This window comes from Canis lupus, chromosome 8 (assembly GCF_003254725.2).
Source record: "Canis lupus dingo isolate Sandy chromosome 8, ASM325472v2, whole genome shotgun sequence".
NCBI lineage: Eukaryota > Metazoa > Chordata > Mammalia > Carnivora > Canidae > Canis > Canis lupus.
In genome coordinates this window covers 48,354,445-48,376,300 of record NC_064250.1, presented here as the reverse complement: position 1 = coordinate 48,376,300, position 21,856 = coordinate 48,354,445, and the positions used below count along the sequence as shown (strand labels likewise).

Below are 21,856 nucleotides of genomic sequence, written 5' to 3'. Positions count from 1 at the left end.
ATTTGGGCTCCCAAACAAGCCTCCGACTTGAGGGAGGTTGATGTCATCTGCTTAATCCTGTGCCCCCAATCTCATTGTTCAACGTAATGTGTGGGAAATCAAGGGACTAGTTGTTAAGAAAGAACAAGGCTTTGTTTGTCCCTTAAAGGGTCACGCTGGAGGTTTTTACCGTAAATAACTTTGGAACAGTATGAAAAAAAACATTTGATCTGGCTTCACCCCCGCAGTCATATTGTTAGGGCAGCAACTGGTCTTTCGTTCTCATTCCCCTCCCTTCCTCCCTCTCTTTCTTCCTTTCTTCCCCACAACTCCTCCCCCTTCCCCCACCCAGTCAAGCATGACGTGTTGCCTATGTTGAGTTAATGTAGAATGTTGATAGAAGCAGGAATAGAGCATCTATCCATTACCACATCCAGTGCCTAGAAATTGTCCATTTCTAGGTTTGAACACTTCTCTCTCTTTTTTTAAGATTTTGTTTATTAATTTATTATTTTTTTGGGGTATAGGCAGAGAGAGAGGGAGAGAATCTCAATAAGACTCCCCACTGAGTGCGGAGCCTGATGTAGCTCATTCTCAGGACCCTGAGATCACAATCTGAAACCAAGAGTCAGATGTTTAACCTACTGAGCCACCCAGGTGCCCCAAGTTGTCAACACTTCTACAAGCCGCCTCTAGCAATTCCTTTGTGCTATGCTATGTCATTATAGAATTGTGTTGGAAATTTGAAAGAATTTAGCATTGTTAAATACTACTTGTGGCCTTTCTAAATTGGACTTTGTTCTGGATATAATCTAGATGTGATCCTTTGATTTCAGGGATGCAATTGGTAGACTTGTTAGTACTTGCTCTTGTTTGAAAGATCAGGGTAAATTCATTTTACGCCCCTTATATATAGCATCTAGGCCATCAGTTACCTGTGTTCAAGTTTGAAAACAGTGGTGACTTGTGGTAGCTTACCTTTCTTCTTGTGATGATGTGAGATGTTGAAATGTCTATGTGATGAGATGAAGTGAAGAACATAGACATTGTGAAGTAGTATTAGGCTACTATTGATCTTCTGAACATATATCTGAAGGAGGATCATCTGCTTCTGTACCGCAGCGGACTGCAGGTAACTGGAAACACAGAAAGTGAAACCAAGCATAAGGGGAGACTACTGTACTGTTTTTCTAGTTTAAAACTACAGCATCTTCAGTGATTCGTGGTCTTTCTCCTTTTTTATGTCTTAGGGTAATAGACCCCATGGCTCAAGATTCACTGGTTAACTTTTACCAGAAGAAGGATATAGACCTACAGCCCCTAATCATACACATACAATACCCCTTCTCTCCCCCGGTGTTGGGTTTTACATGTAGTTTATTACTTTGTTAAAAAACGCATGCAGGAATTGCTGGAGTCCTTGTATTTCTTACTATCCCTTCTTAGCAACTAAAAGATGTCATTGAATACCTGCTTGGTTAGACATTTTGTATCCCTTCAGTTTCTAAATCTTGCTGCTACTGCTGCTTTGAGAGTTTACTTTTTTGTCTTTTTCTGTTTCCATGCAGTAACCATTTGGCCCTTACTATCCCTGGGTTTAGTCAGTGTAGTGTATTTTATGTAGTTTGCCATCCACTAGCACTATTAGGTTGGAAGTATGGTTAGTAACCTAAATGTTTATGGAGTTCTGAGTTGTTACTAATAAGTAGTTATCATAATAATGCTAACAACAGGGATCCCTGGGTGGCGCAGCGGTTTGGCGCCTGCCTTTGGCCCAGGGCGCGATCCTGGAGACCCGGGATTGAATCCCACGTCGGGCTCCCGGTGCCTGGAGCCTGCTTCTCCCTCTGCCTGTGTCTCTGCCTCATTCTCTCTCTCTCTCTCTGTGACTATCACAAAAAAAAAAAAAAAAAAAATAATGCTAACAACAGTGACAATAATAGTAACACTTAATGAGTGTAGCCATGTGCCAGACACTATTCCATGCACTTTACCTATATTAAATTTAATCCTCACAATAACCTCATAAAGTATGTGCTGTCATCCTTATTTTACGTATGAGGAACAGAAAGGTTAAGGAATATGCCCAAAACTATATAGCTAGTAAGTGGCACAATTGTGATTTGAACACAGACCTGAGATGTGACTCTAGCATATTCAGTCTGTTATGCTGTAATGTCTCTCAAAGGGGGAAGAGAATAGGTATTTCTGTTTCAGTTCATTTTTATCAGGGTACAGAGTTTCTACAAGGGACCTGATATTTCTCAATTCCTGAGTTAGTCATTTTGGAGCTACAAAGGGTGATTGCTACCCATGAAATAATATGTACACATTGCATACTCAAACTTTATACCACACACTGATTGTAAACCTGAGGAAGACAGTGCAAGGAGGAGCCTATTTGAAGGAAATTACATTTTCAGATTTTCACCAGCTACACCAAAATTGCAAGCTAATTGACCTCTCCTGCTATGGTAGCCCTCCTGGAAAAGAAGTGGGGGTTTTTGTTTTTTATTTTTTAACATTTTCTTAGACTTGTGGGGTATGGAGCTGAGTCCGTAAATGAAACCAGTGTGTGACCTTTGCCAATAGAAAGACAGACTTGCCACCTTTCTCATACACCATATGTTATTTTACAGAATAGGTGTAGACTTGGTCCAAAATAACTCTTTGTATATACCTCAAAAAAGTTTGTGAAAATGCTTAATGCAGGGCACCTGGGTGGCTCAGTTTGCTAAGCCTCCAACTCTTGATTTTGGTGCAGGTCATAATCTCACAGTCGTGAGATTGAGCCCTGCATTGGACTCTAGCCCTGCATTAGGCTCTGTGCTCAGTGCAGAGTCTGCTTGAGATTTCTCTCTCCCTCTCTCTGTGCCCCTCCCCATGCTTTCACGTGATCTCACCAAATAAACTCTTTTTTAAAATATAATTTTTTAAAAAAGATGCTTAATGCATGCTTGGCTCTGCATAGACTAAATTTCTTCAGAATCTGGAGAGATGTGTGTATATATGCATTTGAATTCATCTTTCTAATTAATGTATTTTATTATTTTATTTTATTTTATTATTTTATTTATTTGAGAGAGTGACAGAGATAGCAAGAGAGAGCATGAGCAAGGAGGAGAGGAGAAGCAGACTCCCTGCTGAGTAGGGAGCCGGATGCAGGGGCCCTATTATCTTAGGACCCTGGAATCATGACCTGAGCTGAAGGCAGATGCTTAACTAACTGAGCCACCGAGGTGCCCTGAATAGTATTTTTTTAAACGAACTTTTAATTTGAGAACAGTTTTAGATTTGCAGAAAAACAGTGAAGATAGTACAGCTCTCGTATTCTCTACAGTTTCCCCTATTGTTAATTAACATTTACATATTTGTCACAGTGCATCAACCAGTATTTGTATGTTGTTATCGACTAAAGTCCATACTTACTCAACTTTCCTTAGTTTTCACCTGGTGTTCTTTTTTCTGTTCCAGGATCCCATCCAGAATATGTTACATTTAGTCATGTTTCTTTGGGCTCCTCTAGATTATGGCAGTTTCTCAGACTTGTTTTGGATGACCTTGTGAATTTAGAGGAGTATTAGTCAAGTATTTTGTAGGATGCCCCTCTAATTGGGATTTGTCTGATGTTTTCCTAATGGTAAAACTGGGATTATGAATTTGGGAGAGGAAGCTCACAGAGGTAAAGTGCCATTTTTCATTATATCATATTAAGGGAGCGTACTGTCAACATGATTTATCATTGTTGCTGCTATTGACCTTGATTATCTGGCTGAGTAGTTGTTAGGTTTTTCCAAGGTAAGTTACTTTTTTCTCCCTTTCCATACTATGCTTTTGGAAGGAAATCACTATGTACAGCCCACAGTTCAGGAGCGGGGAGTTATGCTCAGTCTCAATCTTCTTGAGGGCACTGTTTTCTTCGTAAATTATTTGAGTCTTCTGCATGGGAGGGATTTGTTTCTTCTCCTTCATTTGTTTAATTCTTTTTATCAGTTTGGATTCATGGATATTCTTTTTATACTTCTTTTTTTTGTAATTTTAAGATTTTAATTATTCATGAGAGACAGAGAGAGGGAGAGACGTAGGCAGAGGGAGAAGCAGGCTCCCTGCGGTGAGCCTGTTGCAGGACTCAATTCCACGACCCTGGGATCAGGACCTGAGCCAAAGCCAAATGCTCAACCACTCAGCCATCCAGATACCCTATACTTTTACTTTGATTACAGCCCAATACCAGTATATTTTGTTGCTCAGCTTGTTTCAGCCTTGGCCATTGGGTGCTCTTTCATTTGGCTTCTCCGTCCCTTGGACATGCCCTCATTCCTGTTTTTTGTTTTGTTTTTGAGAACATTCGTACTTTCTGGCATTACAAAATGCTGCAGGCTTAACTTGTATAACTTTCTGCCCCAGTCCTAGGACCAACCATTTCTCCAAGAATTTCTGGTTCCTTTTTTTTTTCTTTTTCATTCTTTCTTTTTCTTTTCTTTCTTTCTTTTTTTTTTTTTTTCTGGTTCCTTTTATTGGAAAATGGTATAAGAAATGGAGGTCTGGGTAGATAGTATTATTTTTAAGACCTCTCTTCCTGACCTTTTTTTTTTTTTTTTTTAACTTGTTTCAACAAGTGACCGAAAGTTGTCCCAGGCTTCTTGCAATTTTAGTAAGTCTGGGAATTCTGTGAGGAGTAAGCAAGGGAGTGGGATGGAGAGAGAGATTGTAGTGCTAAATTAGGGCAGAGAACCAGAGCACTAGAGCCTTTGTCTAGGTCCTTCAGGTCCCACCTCTGCATCAGGTCAGGCACATCATTATAGAGGAACACTCATTCAGACTGTCTTTGTATCTTTAGCAAGGCAGTGTTTGAAATTGGAGAGTCTAATATTGGTCACAGTCTTTTTACAAGGACCTTCCTGATTTTACTTCATGTCTAGTTCCAGGAAAATTATCTCTGAAGATAAATTTGTGAGCTTTCATCAGAAAACAAATTATGTGTAACCAACTTGGTTCTCTTGTTTTTTAATGTTGGCTTCCAGAAAACTTAGAGCCAAAGAGATTCTGTACTTACCATTTGCTCAATTCAGGTTCTTGATAGTGCCTATTTGTTTCTTCCTCCAGACAAGCTCTATATTCTTTTATTACTGATTGCTTTATTTGCCTAGTGTTTGGACCCAAGCTTCTTAAAGATCCTTGTCAAGTAGGCATGGTATTATCTTGAATATTTCATAAAAGAAATGCGAGCAGGCTTCAAGACCTGCTCAAGAACCTGTTTTCTGGCTGCTGCTTAGAATGGTCCAAGAAAATCCAATTCTAAAGGAGTTTTTTCCCCCCGTGACCTGTATTTTCACTTATTTGACAGTTTCAGTGTGAGTATTCACATATTCTTGACATCAGCTACTCTTCTTACACAATTAACACTTTTTCCCTACTTACTAAGTTGTGAACTTTGGTTTGCTTTTCAGAAGGTGTTATCTAGAACAAATCTGTATTACTTCCCATTCTTTGATGTCATATGAGCAAATTTTAATGGTTTCATGTTACCTTTGTTTAATTAAGAACTTTTAATAAACTCTGTAAGTATTGTTTAAAGGGAAATAAGTAATTTTTTAAGGACTTGCTGTTACAGAAGGTAAAATTGGCAGTTATTTATCATATTACCAACATACTTTAGTAGAATTTAAGAAGAAAAAATAGAATCTCTCAATTCTTGATAAACCAGATGATCTTTAAGGTGATCTGTAATTAGAACATTTTAATTAAAGGAAATTTAAAACCATCATTTCAACCTTTTAGACTTTGCCAGCTCTGGCTAGTCATGAGCTTGGCTCACTTCTCTATTTCTTAATTTTAGCTACCTGCTGATTTATTTATTTATGTTGGGGTTAGTGCATATGATTTTTATTTATTTATTTATTTATTTATTTATTTATTTATTTATTTATTTATTTATGATAGTCACAGAGAGAGAAAGGGAGAGAGGCAGAGCCATAGGCAGAGGGAGAGGCAGGCTCCATGCACCGGGAGCCTGATGTAGGATTTGATCCCAGGTCTCCAGGATCACGCCCTGGGCCAAAGGCAGGCGCCAAACTGCTGCGCCACCCAGGGATCCCTGATTTTTTTTTTTTTAATTAAGATCAATGGCTTGGGTCACACACACACATACACACATACACAAGGATCAATGACTTGGCTCCTAAATTGTAAAGTTGTGAACTATATGAGAAACCTACTGATTTTCAGAAAAATTCTAGAATCTCAGAATGCCCAACAGTCCTTAAGAGCCTAAAATGAAGGTTGTCATGTTGCTTACTTGGATTTCCAAATATTCACCTGGATAAACAACCCTCATATAGTTGTGTCAACTGAAGGTCATGAGGAATATAGAAATGCGAAGGCCCTTAGGGAATTGTGATCATTATTATACACTTTTAGGGAGTAAATTTCATTCTGATGAAAGCTGTAGGCAGTGATGGGTCTTTTGCCTTCAGCCTCTTGTAAAGCATTTGAGTCTTTGCCCTAGGATGAATCTTTATTTTTTATTTATTTATTTATTTTTTTTTCCTAGGATGAATGTTTAATATATTTTCTTTCAGATGTCACATGTCCAAAGCAAGTGATTCCACCATAATTGTAGTTACTCAGTTCAGTGTAGCAAGGGACAATGTAAGCAATTTTTACCCCTTCTGAGTATCAGAGTCTTTCAGAAAAACATGGCAGACTTCCTAATTCATTTTGCAAAGTGCTCAGTGAAGGATTTTGGTAATGCCTTAATAAAAGTTTTCTATTTTTAAAGATTGTTTTTTAAAGTTTTTATTATTTATTCATAAGAGACACAGAGAGAGAGAGAGGCAGAGGGAGAAGCAGGCTCCCTGCAGGGAGCCCTATGCGGACTCAATCCCAGGACCCTGGGATCACAACCTGAGCCAAAGGCAAATGCTCAATGACTGAGCCACCCAGGTGCCCCTATTTTTGAAGATTTTTAAAAATTTTTTAAGTAATCTCTACACCCAACATGGGACTCAAACTCACAACCTGAGATCAAGAGTCGCACACTCCACTGACTGAACAAGCCAAGTGCCCCTTAATAAGACTTTTCAGACTTAAATCTAGGTTCTTTTGTCATCTAGAGAGACTCTTGTCCCTAAATTCATAATTTAAAAAGTTATTTATTTGAGAGACCACAGGCGCATGCCAGGAGAGTGGGAATGGGCAGTAGGAGAGGGAAAGAATCCCAAGTAGACTCTGCACTGAATGCAGAGTCCCTCACAGGGACTACATACTATACTATACTACATACATACATACTATACTACAGCCCTGAGAACATGACATGAGCTGAAACCAAGATTCAGTCCAGTGCTCAACTGACTGAGCCACTCAGGTGCCCTGGGTGGTTTTTCCTAGGCTAGGTCCTTGCCTGACTGGAGATGATGGTATCTTTGATGACTGTTTAGGGCTGTATTCTTTTTTTTTTTTTTTTTTAAGGCTGTATTCTTGATGCCATTCCTCGCTGTCCTCTACTGGTTTCATTTACATTAAACATTTCTTTTCTTTTCTTTTCCTTTTAAGATTTTCTTTATTTATTCATAGAGAGAGAGGCAGAGACACAGGCAGAGGGAGAGAAGCAGGCTCCATGCAGGGAGCCCGACGTGGGACTTGATCCCAGGTCTCCAGGATCACACCCCAGGCTGCAGGCGGCACCAAACCGCTGCGCCACCGGGGCTGCCCTACATTAAACATTTCTAATAACCTGTAATCCTTTCCTTCTGCCTTATGGATTAAATTAGGGGCACCTGGCTGGCTCATGATAGAGCATATGTGATTCTTGATCTTGAGGTTGTAAATCTCTCTACGTTGCGTATAGAGATTACTTAAAAATAAAATCTTTTTAAGGGCAGGGAAAAAATAAAAATAAAAAATCTTCTTTAAAAAAGAAACTAGTATGGTGAGCAAATCTGGAAGCTTATTTTTATCCAAATATGCCTTGGAGAAGTTCTACATTTTCTGCAACTTTATTCATTGGAGCCAAACCTAAGTTAGAGTTTTTAGATCAGCTTGGAATGTGAAAATCTGTTAATCTTGCAGTCTATCTTTTTGAACTTCCTCCTTGCTCTTAAGGATTGTCGTTGTGCTTTTGGGAGCTAGGGAGTGGGGATGTGTGAGTATCTCATGGGTGAACAGAGTCTGAAGAAAGGAAGAATGACCCCACACTGGTGACTACACATTACTTTGAAATTTGATTAGTTCTCAGACCTTTGCCCTATAATGTGTGTGTTCAAGGTTCTAAAGAAGTCTCTTTTTACACCTTTTTTTTTAGTTGCTTCAGAAAAAGTATCATATGAACAAGAGGCCTTCAGGAATCTCTAGTACTATATATTCCCTTTCCCTTGCAGATTATTTAGTTATTGCTGACTTCAGAGCCTCTACCTTGTGAGTGCCTGTTACACTCCAAGGTGGAGAATGGCAGACTGAACAGGGCAGTGACCCACTTGAGAGGACTCTTCAGGCCCTCTTTATCACACCGACCCAGAGAATCCATCACATTTTGTTAGTCCTTGGCTTCTGTGCAATCCATTCTCTCAGACATTCTTTTTGTGGGGAGGCGAAATGGAATATAGGAAGAACATGGATTTTAGACTACCTCAAATCCACATAGATAATTTATTAACTATGTGATGATGGGCAAGTTACTGAGTTTTCTTATCAGTAAAATGGGAGATAAGAAGACAGTCCTCTCTGGGATTGTTGTGAAGGTGAAATAAATACTGTGTATAAAGTTTATAACAGCATTCCTTAATCCCCTTCTTCTCCCAGACCACTCAGTTACAGAACCTCAGTCTTAAATCACTTGATACTTTTTTTCTTTGCTCCTGCATCCTGGCTACTAAGAGTTGCTGTGAGAAATGCATCCACAGTCTATGATCTCTGCTGAGACCACAGTGCTGCCGAGCAATACTTTTATGTGCTCTTAGCTTTCTTCTTGTCTTACGCAGAGGTCAGAAGTGGGTGGTCTAGAAGAACTTGGTTCTATAGACCTCTTTTGTTTGGCCTTGAGATAGTTTTTCATATGTTGGGATTAGCTGTGAGAATTTAAAACTTAGGAGATTTCAAATACAAGTTAAAACGTGTGGCGTCTTCTGAAAAATTGGACGATCTGAAAACCCATCGTGACATGACAGTCATTGGTTTCTCTCAAGACAGGCACAGTTCACTTTGCAAAATTGTCTGACCTTGTGGGCCTACACTGGCCCATTAGATTCAATTACATTGCTGGCTTAATGCTTGTGGGCAGTGACTTTTTGGTTTTGTCCTATGGGCTCTGTCTCCTTAAAATCCCTCAAATCTGTTCCCTTTTCCTCATACCCAAAGCATTCATAATTTCTAACCTGGAGTACTAGAATAGTGCCCTAATCCATTTTATCTCTAGTATTGTCCCTCTCAAGGGACTTGTCTTCACAGTATTATCAGATTCATCTTTCTAAATCGCAAACTAAATCACATCATTCTGTTGTTTCAAACTCTTCATTGCCTTTCCACTTTGTACTAAATGAAGTATAAACTCCTTAGCATGGTGTTGCATTTCTTTTTTTTTTTTTTTAATTTTATTTATTATTTATGATAGTCACAGAGAGAGAGAGAGAGAGAGGCAGAGACATAGGCAGAGGGAGAAGCAGGCTCCATGCACCGGGAGCCCGACGTGGGATTCGATCCCGGGTCTCCAGGATCGCGCCCTGGGCCAAATGCAGGCGCCAAACCGCTGCGCCACCCAGGGATCCCCTGGTGTTGCATTTCTATATGATCTGGCCATATAACCTCTCCAGCCACTTAACCTCTCTGTGTTTCAATTTCCTGCTATGGAACATAAGAGAAATAATAGTTCTTACCTAGAGCATTAAGATTTAATTAATTAATTAATTAATTAGTTTTTATTTATCCATGAGAGATGCAGAGAGAGAGAGAGAGAGGCAGAGGCACAGGCGGAGGGAGAAGCAGGCTCCATGCAGGAAGCCAGACATGGGACTCGATCCCCAGTCTCCAGGATCCCACCATAGGCTGAATGTGGCGCTAAACTGCTGAGCCACTGGGGCTGCCCAAGATTCAGTTTAAAATACATATAAAGCATTTGGCATAGTACTCAACATTTAGTAAGTGCTTGATAAGTACTAGTTACTAGTATTATGATAATACTATATTTTTTGGTTTTTTTTCCTGGACCCCAAGTCTTCTCTTCATATTTGCTCTTTCTTCTACCCTGAATGTTTTTGCACTCCTGTTTTTCCCTGAATTATAGTTCATCCTTCAGGACTTATCTCATGTGTCACCTCCAGAGTACACTCTCTGAACTTCCATACCCCATGGCACCTGTGCTTGCTTCTAGTAGTGTACTTTTCACATTACGATGAAGTCTCATTTCTTATTCATCTCATTTAGACTTTTAAGCTCTTTCAAAGACAGGAACTATCTTACATATCCCTGTATCCCCAATGACCAACACAGATCTAAGCATTGACAAATTAATGATCAACATCATTCATAGCAGAAGATTCATGATTAATATCACTACTGTTATTTTTAGGGAATTTAGATCATGTGCCATAAAACCTTTTAAATTGGCCCCTCATAAAAAATAAATAAATAAATTGACCCATTTCAGATTAGTTTAGCAGTAAAAACTATTTAGTTACTATATTTTTCCCCAAAATGAAATAATTTTATTTCTGACCATAAGTGATACATGCCTTTAAAGAAAATCGAAAGAAAACTAAAAGTATAAAGAAGAAATCTCACTACTCAGAAAAAAAAAAAACTGGTGTTATTAAAGTACTTTAAATTATAAGCTCTTAAGTACTGCTCAGTTTTCATATTTAAAATCCCACCTATAAATGAATCTTGTTTTACAGACAGCATTAGAACATCTAGTTTAATATAATGAGGCTACTACTTTGTGTTCCACATTGCAAGTAGCTTCTTGTTTTAAGTAATGAAATGTGCCTTTTCTTAGGACAGCCATGAGCTCTAATAAAGAATTGCAATCCACTGTGTCATATTACAGTGTCATTCCCTTGTTTTATATATGACTAGTTACTTAATCTGTGCTTACAGGCCATTCTCTACAAATGGAGCAGTTTAAGGTTGGAGAACTAAAGCTAACAACCTAGAAGAAAGAAATTATCACTGGTGGAAACCAATGATACCTTTTTTAGGACAGATTTCTTGTTTGTCCTTCATGCCTCTCTGCCAACACATTTGATCATTGACATAATTGATGTGCAATTCGCAGGAATGAATCTTCCAGATTTTCTTCTCTATGCATCCCTTTTTTTCTCTTTTTGCATCAGGTGTTTCATTACCATTCTCTGCTTCTACCTCTACCCCATCAAGATATGTTTCACAGAAGAGGTGTGTTCTTCTATATTTTTCTCCTACATTCTTCTGGTAATTGTCCTCTTCATTCTTAGGACCTGTCCATTTCTAGGTAATGATACTGGTATACATTTTATAGTAAACTTTTGCTAATAAGCCCAATTTATATCAACCGTATCAATTTTTTGGTATGGTAAGACATTTTATAGCAGCAACATATTTTAGCCTTCAGTGTGGATGCTGTTTGGGATACTGTTTGGATGAATGAAATTTGCTCTACCTGGTTTTCATCTATAATTCAATTCCTGTCTTTAGGAATGGACTGAACATAGTCACCATAATGAGAAATATCAACTATCTTTTACAGACAGTAAAAGACATTTACTTACAGACATTTCTCCAATTTCTGTAAGTTCTTTTCCCTGGTGTTATTTGCTTCCTCTTCTTACTTACTTTTTATTTTAGATCACAGATTCTGCTGGTCATATTCTGTACTCCAAGGAAGATGCAACCAAGGGGAAATTTGCCTTTACTACTGAAGATTATGACATGTTTGAAGTGTGTTTTGAGAGCAAGGGTAAGTAATCAAGAGTGTTTTCCCTGAATTAAGTGTTTCTTCTCGAGTTAGAGCATGAACTTACTCTCTTGGGCTAGCAGGAAGAGGAAATGGAAACTACATTTGTTTATATGTTTTTCACACATATGAGTGAAAGTTGGCTAATCAGCTGAGTTCTTCATGAACAGGAGTAGGCATTTCTTGAATGCTGTGACATACTGGCTTGAATGATAGAGTTGAATTTTGTATATATCCTGGAAAATAGCGCATTTATATGCTAGTGACACATTTTTCTCAGGGATTAGAAATAACATCCGTCTAACAATATATGGCAAATTTAGAAGTATTTTTGTTCTTGAGAGCACTTTCCTAGTTCTATCTTGCTATGAATTCTTCTGTGCATCTCAAGGCCAAGACCCCATAGTACCTTTTTACTGATTACTTGATGGCTTCTGTGTTCAATCATGGGTGAAAAGGCAGCCGGGTGGCTCAGCGGTTTAGCACTGCCTTCAGCCCAGGGCGTGATCCTGGAGACCGGGATCGAGTCCCACATCTGGCTCCCTGCATGGGGCCTGCTTCTCCCTCTGCCTGTGTTTCTGCCTCTCTCTCTCTCCTCTCTGTGCGTTCTCATGGATGAATAAATAAAATCTTTTTTTTTTTTTTTAAAGGCAGATTCCTTTTTACTCCCTATTCATTAGTTTAAAAAACACTAGCCTTTTCAAAGCTGTATGCAGTTATACTTGTTACAACAGTTACATCAGTTTTGGGCTATAGCCCAAAAGGGTCCTATAGGACATAAAAACAAAACTCAAAACTACCTTAAAGAGAAATTTCTCTGAACTGGGAAATTTACAACGTGATGCTGACCCAAGGTACAGCTTCATCTTGGGGTTTTAACAGTATCATTGGAACTCTACCTCTCTTAGTGCTTCCTTTCCTTGTCTCCATTTAATTTTAGTCTCAGGCTTCCTCCGTGTAGTAGCAAAAGGACTCCTGACAGTTTTACATTTGTAGAAAGTTCAGAACATAGGATCCAAGAAGAGCAAGCATCTTTGCCAACAGTGCCAGTAGGTTCCCAGGAATGGCAGATGAACCAGCTGCTTTTGACAGTTAATCAAAAATTGACTCCCTTGATCTAAAGTTGGTCAAGTTAGCCTAAAAGCTAAGGGAATTTGCCAGAAGTAAATGGAATAATGGATTAAAAATAAAGAATTTTAATGGTGATTTCATGACCAATATCCTTCTCTGTGCTCCCACCTATGCTGTTTCCAGGATGTCTCAACTATATTCTAGACATTTCACATGGTTGTGTCACTCCTCAAAACCAAGATGTCTAAGATGTAGAAGACTGTATTCACAAGATTCCCTTTCAAACTAATTCCCCTCTCTTATCAATGTTACTACTATCCTTCCAGTTACGTGGGCTCACATTTTGAAATTGTTTTTGCCTTTTTCAGCCTATCATTGAGTTATACTGATACTTCTTTCAAAATATCTTCTATATCTGCCACCACACAAATCTGAACTCTAATCTCTTATTTTTATTTTGTTTTTAAGATTTTATTTATTTATTCATGAGAGACACACACAAGGAGAGAGAGAGAGAGGCACAGAGACACAGGTAGCAGGAGAAGCAGGCTCCATGCAGGGAGCCTGATGTGGAACTCGATCCTGGACCAGGCCCTGGGCCAAAGGCGGCGCTAAACCACTGAGCCACCCGGGCTGCCCTGAACTCTAATCTTTTAAATCATGGATTGTGTCAGGGTGTTTAAGCTGTTAACTCTTCATTTTGGCTCAGGTCATGATCTCAAGGCCCTGGGATTAAGCTCTGCATTGGGCTCTGCACTGGGCATGGGTAGAGCCTGTTTAAGATTCTCTCTCTGCCTCTCCTCCTCCTAAAAAAAATACATATATGTATATATATGTACAAATGTATCCACACACTGTATAGTCAGCACTCAACTTCTAGTTTCATTTATTTTGATATGGAACAATGTGATACCTTGTAGTCTTTGGAGCACCTTTTAAAAGATTGTCCATTTAACAGAAAAATGCAGAGAAGGTTGGTGGGTTTTTTGTTGTTTTTTGTTTTGCTTTGTTTTTAATAAAAGGGACCCTTTAGGGCTATGATGTCAGCTAAGGGAATAAGCTAGCTGGTCTGTGCAAGAGACTGTATGGTCTAGACTGAGAATAGCCAGAGGTCTGTGGTTTTGTGGTTTCACTAGTGTTTGAATAATGCTAATGCTTTGCTGTGGCAACAGAATGATGGTGGGAAGACCCTGTTAGGGAGAGAATGTCTTGATCATTTGGACCAGGTAGGGTTGTGAACTGGTTCGGTTTCATAATTTTTTAAATGAAGAAGGAGAAGCAAAAACCTGCACTGTATCTCTTAAAGACCAGTGCAGTGACCAGGTCTACACATTGGATTTGGGAAAAGATGCCTGCTTCTCTGGGTGCCACTTTGTTTTGTTTTCTTTTTTGTTTAGGAGACTTACTAGTTTCATGCTCAGAAGACATCTGTGACTTAGTGTCTTAGTCCTACCTATGTAGTCTTATTTCTGTTGTTTTCTCTTTCTCCTCTTTTTTTAATTTGCATTACATTTTTTTTTAATTTTTAAGTAATCCCTTACACCCAACATGGGGCTTGAACTCACAACCCCAAGACAAGAGCCACATGTTCTACCAACTGAGCCAACCATGCGCCCCTCTGTTGCTTTCAAGTTGATCTTTCTGATCAATCCAAAAGAACTTTACTGTCTTTTAAACATGCCATACTCATTTCAATATTTGAACCTTTGCCAGAGTACTTTGTTCTTGTCTTCAGGTGCTTTCTCTTTAGTGGAGTCTGTCCACAACTAATCCCTTTATTTCTCTAACCTTTACTCCATAGCTGGGATTATCTGAATGGATTTTTTTTCCCTTGAAGTTTTATACTGCTTTGCATTTTCATTGTAGCTGTTACAATTATTTGTCTTAGCTCCCCATCGAATTTTTGAAGGCAGAGATTGTAATTCAGTACATTTCTAGCACCCAGTGAGTTCTCAGTAGTTATTGAATTGACTTGAGTCCATTTCAGAAACCTGCAGTGTTCAGGCGGTGGAGTATAGTGCCATTCTCTCTGGCTTGTAGTCTCAAGAGCTCCAATGTTTAAGTGGCACTGTTTCACTAAACTCCTAATTCCATGCAGGCAGTTTTTTATTTCATAAATAATCAGGTGATTTCCAGGGGATTGGGGCTGAGCAATTTTGGGACTCTGGAGTCTTTCCCTCTCTCCTATTTGATGATTTAAGGTTAAATTCTTTTTTGATCAAGCTGAATCAGTTTACCTTTTCTAATATGACCCTAGCTTTCTTAGCCCTACTATCCCAAATAGACATTTCTCTAAGTAGCATCCCTGAAAATTGTACTCTCCTTTACAAGAATTTTTCTTGGGCTATTCTCTTTGGAGTGTTTTGTGGGTCCTATAATATTTTATTAACCTACGGAAATGGCCTTACATTGACCAAAATGTTTGAATTAAAGTGGATTAGCTAAATCCTGTGTTGTTTTCAATACTCATGTTTATATTAAGTAAATCCAAGTTTACCGTATACCCAGTAATCCTTTTTTTTTCTCAAAATTTGACAGGACAGCCTTTCCAGATGTAGAAATGCACCTTTACAATCTTAGTTGGTGCCTACCACCTATTGGTCTATATGCCACTCATTTTTGTACTGTTTTGACTTGAATTTTATTTCCCGATTCAGTAAGCCTGTAGTCTCTTCTGCTGTTCTGTTCCTCTGTAGTACCAGCTACAGTGTCTTGTGTCCTGCTTGCTCAGAGATGTTTGCCAGCAGCATGTTCTTGTTGCTTTCTGGCACCCCACACAGATAGAGGCTTTGTCTGGAATGCTTGTGATTTTAGCTAGAGCCAGGAATTTTTTGCAGCTGAGTAGGGGGAGGAGTTGCGACTGTTTCCCTCTATTGAGAGGGTAGGGGTTAGAGAGCGGGAGGGTGGGTGGGTGATTTCCCGGAATTTTAAATATTCTACACAATGAATCTTTTGATTTCCTTCTCAGGAACAGGGCGGATACCTGATCAACTCGTGATTCTAGACATGAAACACGGAGTGGAGGCGAAAAATTATGAAGAGGTATGTCCTTCTGTAATAGCCAGTAGTAGCGTGCTGTGCTGGGAGGTTTCTGTGACCTAGTCAGGCCAGCCGGCTGTGCTTTGCCCAGAAGGCTTTTGTTTTCTCAGTAGTCATGTGACAGTCAGCTACAATCTTAACTAATACAAAAAGTTGTGTTAACAGCCTTGAACAATAATTCTGGTAGTGCCTTTGGCCAAATGACTGAACCAACATCCCATAGAAATGTTGGTGAGATAAAACACTCAAGCATATGCCATTAGTGCTCTTGAGACAGAAACAAGGTGTATACTTAGACTTTTTATTTATTTTTATTTTAAGATTTAATTTATTTATTCATGGGAGACATAGAGGGGCAGAGACATAGGCAGAGGAAGAACCAGGCTCCCTGCGGGGAGCCTGATGCGGGACTCAATCCCACAACCCCGGGATCACAACCTGAGCCAAAGCCAGACACTCAACCGCGGAGCCACCCAGGTGCCTCTATTTATACTTTTTAAAAGCTCGACTTCACTTATATGTCCAAGATTAAGAAAAGCAATGTGTTTTTAGTTCTTAAAGATTTTATTCCCAGACTGACAGCTATATATATATTTCTGGGACATAGATTCAGTGCTATTTAGACTTGAACAACTGTGCTGTCTTTGAGAAACACCATAGTCAAAAGTAGCTTCTAGTTAATAAAGTAATTTCACACTCTAAGAAACTTAAAGAGCACGATGGAAGCAAAACTGCAAGAGACTAGGATGGTGATAATGAATAAACATTTTTGCTGACAGGAAGTATTATAGGTAATAAAATTTGACATTTATTAGGGAGGTGGAGGTGTGCATAGGATAAGGGTAAGGGGACTCTGAGCCATTTTTGTCTATTATGAAAGAGATCACAAAATGGTTCTTCAAATGGAGAGCACCTTTTAAAAACCACAAGAACTGAGCTGCCTGGGTGGCTTAGTGAGTTAAGTGTCTGCCTTCGATTCGGATCATGATCCCAGGGTCCTAGGATGGAGCCCCCACCCCTACCTTCACCCTGTGTCCAGCTCCCCGCTCAATGGGGAGTCTGCTTTTCCCTCCCTCTGTCCCCCCCCATGTACATGCACGTTCTCTCTCTCAAATAAATAAATAAATAAAATCTTCCCCCCCAAAAAAAGAACAAAAGCACGAGAACTACTTAAGACTGGAGGATGGATCTTCACAGAAAGTTAATAGTATTTTAACCCAGATCAGAGTCTTTTTACAATGGTACCTTGAAGGTATGTAGAAGAGGTGTGGCACAGGAAATGTAAATGGTTTTTAAAGAATGTAAACTAAATAAAGGAAAGTTGATTTAAATGATTTAAGAGAATTTTCTAGGACTGATGGACCCAGAGAAAGTTGCTCCATCTTTGATCAGGACCTAGAAAGGAGACTAAAATGGAAGAAGATTGGAAATGACCAGCTAATTCTGCAACAGGAAGTAGTACAAGAATTGCTGCTCTTTAGGTTTTTCCTCTTTTTCTTAGTTTAGATATTCAATGGAACAACACGAGGCTGAGTTATTTATAGGTGATCAACAAGAGCAAGGGATGCGGTAGAGGTAGTGAATGGAAGACAGTTTCTGGCAGGGACTTTGAATTTCTTGTTTCTGTGTCTATGCTAGTTTAGTTAAAAGACAGAAAGCAAGAGAGCCTCTTTATTTGATGAACTGAAGAGTAAATTAAAATAATCCTTTCAGAGGCACCGGGGTGGCTCAGTGGTTGAGCGTCTGCCTTCAGTTTAGGTTGGAATCCAAGGATGCCTGGATCAAGTTCTGCATTGGGCTCCCTGCAGGGAGCCTGCTTCACCCTCTGCCTGAATCTTTTTAAACTTTGATGGTTCAGAAGAATCATAATTATATTTAAATAAGATAATATATGTTAAAATGTCATTGTAAGGTATAAAAAAATGTAGTTATTTTGAGGTAGAAGAATAGCTAAGATGATTTCAGTTTTCTTGTTTTTTTCTTATTAAAGATTTAAAAAAATATTTCTCTGTGTGTCTCTCATGAATAAATAAATAAAATCTTAAAAAAAAAAAAAGAGAGAGAGAGAGAGGCAGAGACATAGGCAGAGGGAGAAGCAGGCTCCATGCAGGGAGCCCAGTGCAGGACTAGATCCCAGAATGCTGAGCCAAAGGCAGATTCTCAACCGCTGAGCCACGCAGGCATCCCCGATTTTCAGTTTTCAGTGACTGCTGCAGTGTCCTCAACTTGAAGCCACTCTTAAGTCAGCATACATTGAATTCCTACCGTAAGGAATTTTACCGGTTGTAACTTCTTCTTCCAAATCTGATGGCTGCCATTATATGAAATAATAGGGCACTTGATTAGACATTAGATGTAATTTTTCCCTCTAAAACAGAGGGCATTATTGAATATATATATAAAATAATGTGGGCATCACTATCACGGAGCATTTTAGAACTCCTATTCCTCCTGGAATTTCTGTCATCCTTGGACTTTGTTGACATTGGGGAAGGGCCTTTATCTTCCCTGACCTTTTGCTTAACCCAAGAGGGGAATCCCTAGCAGAAAGGAAACCACAGCACTTCCTTTGCCTGCTTCCTGCTTTGGAAGTCTGGCACGTCCTAAGCATGTCATTACGCACATGGTTACAACACAGCTCTAAATTCTGTTTCTTAACCAAGTAACTCCTGCTACTACTTTCTTTGGTGATCTTACCACCAACCCCTCCACCTCCCCCAAAAAGGCACAGCAAACTGAGACAGAGGAGTGGTTTCGACGTAGGCCAAAGACCAGCCTTTTCCTCAGTTAGTGGCTAGGCTCCCTTGAATCTTGCTTAGAAATAACTGTTACTTGTCTTTCAACAAATGCCTGTGACAAGAACATGAATAATAGAAGCACTTGTTCTCTGGTTAATTACCGGAGAACACTGAACATACGTGGAGGTTTTGAGGCATTTAATTTCAGGCCCTTGAGGTAATAGAGAGCTTTTATCTCCAGAGGATTTGAGCCTATTGGCCTAAGTGTTTGGCTTAGAGGAGGTGGCACATTTCTTTAATTTTTCACATCCAAAGTATCTCTCCCTCGCAGTTGGGAGCGTCATGATTCTGAAATCCCTTGTGGTTTTGTAAAATTTAATAGTAGTAGTCAGGGTTTCAGTAGCTAGACACAGTACTACAATACCTACTAAATTGTTATGGAGGATTTACTTAATTAGTGCATGTGAAATTGCTATGTAAACAATACAAATATAGGCTAATATTTTGGAAGCTAGAATGGTTGTTTAAAGAGTTTGGTATGTCCTCACATATTAGCACTTTGATCTCTGTTGAGTTTTGAGGACCTTTTACACTGTCTTCTGCCCATTACAATGAAGAGGAGCACATCTTTATAGAGTCAGTATGTGAATTGAGCCTTTTTTTTTTTTGGTGGTCCATGAACTAGAGCAGCTGTTTGCAAAGACTCAATTATCTAATCCTGCAGTTGTGGAAATGAAGGCAATAACTATCCCACAAAGAAGTTGCTGTCTGACACATCCTCTAACTCTGGGATTCTATATATGTTCCCTTGATGTAGATGTCAAAATTTTCAGTACAACTAAAATCCTGTTGTGCCTGTGGGTTCTATTAGTATGTCATTTGCTATCAACATGTATACCAGAAACACTGTTGCCCTTGTTGGAGCAACAGCTGAAGACTTTCCAAAAGTTCTACTTTTCTGAATGCCCTTAGGAGGGGAGGAACTCTAGTTCTGCATACTAGATCCAAAATCCCTTTCTCGACATGAATTAAATGAAATAACATATGGGCAAGGCACCTGACACATAGTTTGGTTAGTTCAGTAATTTTGGCTCCCTCTTTCTATCCTTTCTAGAAGTTGACTATGACAGAGTAAATAGGATCATCCTAAATTTCATAAAGCCCTAAGATTGGCAGTATTATCTGGCCTTATTTTGGCACATTCTTGACCATTTTAGTTTCTATGAAGAGGTCTGTGATTCACGTACCTCCCCACACAAGAGTTGTTCTTGGGTGTAGGTCTGCCTTCTTTATCTTGACTGTGTTAGATTAGATGGTGTCCACTGTTACTGCTGTGCTTCTAAAATTTGGGGGGCTGTGGTGGGGACTGTGGAGGTAACAGCAATTTGACTGAATCTGGCTTACCACAAAAAAACTTCTCTTGAGTCTCAGTGCTCCAACTAGGAAAACAGGCTAGCAATTCTCTAGAGGCTCGTTCACACGTGTGCTTTAAGAAGCAGTTTTTCAGAGTTAAAACCTTTCCTTGGTGCAATTATAGGACTCTGAACCCTAGGTTCAAATCATCACTAAGGGAGTGGAAGATTTGGAAATACCTTAAGAAGGGTAATTTCACAAGATTTTGGAGGTGTTTTACATGGGCAGAAAAAGGCTTTCTGACTTGTAGCTTTTCCAAGGAGTCCCTACCACCACAGACGAGAGTGATAGTGTGGTAGGGAAGACTTTGTCCTGGGTGGTGGGTGAAGGTAGATGCAGAGTGGTCTGAGGAAGCCTTGTTGCTTCAGGGGACCAACAGTAATTCCTACTGCTATGAGAAAGTTGGCCCTTCTGAAGAAGGCACGAATGGGCATGCTATACAAAGTATACATTGTATTAATTTCCTTAAGTTCAAGAGCCAAACTAGTGTGGGGGAAAAAGGATAAAAATCAAAACAATGTGAATATGACAGTGTACGATTGAGTGTTAGTGATGTGGCACAGTCTAAGTGCTATAGGACTTTAAGAAAGAGGGCATCGGTGTGGACAGAAGTAGTGAAGGGAAGCTTCATGGTTAAGGCTTGAGAGATAGATAGGATTTGGATATATTGAGCGGATATACTTTTAGAAGTCAAAGATACAGTTTTGCTTGCATTTTATAGGAGAGCTTTGCAGGTTATTATTATTATTTTTTTTTAGCTTTGCAGTTTTGATGTTGAATAAATGCTTTGGTGACCTTAGCTTAGGTAGGGAGTCAAGAAACCATGGTTCTACTAGTCTTGGTCTTCCACCCAAAGGACTTAGACTATGGAGTCTTCAGTTTGATTTGTAGAATGAAGTCCCTTGTAGCTCTGGTAGTCTTCATTTAATGCCTAAATACAGTTTACATTACTACCCTCTAGTGGAGAATCTGTGGTATATAACATTGTCAAACAGGCTTTGCTTTTATTAAGCTGTTGGCAAAATACAAATCATCCTTCCAGCCTAAGAAGAGAGAAGTAGACTGGAATAATAGCCTGCCACCATGAAACATGTATAATTTCACATTCTTACAGACACTTTGATAAATCAGATGTTCAGAAGAGCAGAACAACAGTTATTGGGGATTTTGATACGGATGTTCTTATTATCTTTTTATACTATGATATCAATCTTGATGATACTCATTGAATACTTAGTCCAGGGCAAACGAAGAGGGTCTTCCTGAGAATAGTAATGATAGTTTTTTTAAAAATTTTTATTCTATTAGTCTGTAAAAATTGGAATAATAGCAGTATGAAACCAAGGAAGTTTGACTAATAAACTGGACAACTTATGCAGAACCTTGTGACCTAATATAATATAGCTTGATCACTTCACTTTTGATCCACAAAAAACAGTGTGGTCTGCTAGTTTCCACCATCAAATTTTTAGTACCTTCAGAATAAAATATAAACTCAGACTTGGATTCCAGTCTCAGCTCTACCAAGCTCGGAACTAGGGCAAGTTACCTAACATTTTGAACCTTCATTTCCTCATTTGAAAAATTTAGGAATAATAATATTCACCTTATATAAGGTCATGAGGATTAAGCAAGATTATAAGGTATAGGGGCACCTGGGTGGCTCAGTGGTTGAGTGTCTGTCTGCCTT

The 21,856-nt window shown here is 39.1% G+C and overlaps 1 protein-coding gene across 1 annotated transcript in view; it reads left to right on the top strand.

Annotated features, from left to right (window-relative positions):
- Positions 1 to 21,856, top strand: part of TMED10 (transmembrane p24 trafficking protein 10) — a 35,809-nt gene that overhangs the window by 7,608 nt on the left and 6,345 nt on the right. The window contains exons 2-3 of the mRNA XM_025442703.3: positions 11,797 to 11,908; positions 15,945 to 16,018. Of these exons, the coding sequence (XP_025298488.1) occupies positions 11,797 to 11,908; positions 15,945 to 16,018 (186 nt within the window). The remainder of the gene's footprint in view (positions 1 to 11,796; positions 11,909 to 15,944; positions 16,019 to 21,856) is intronic.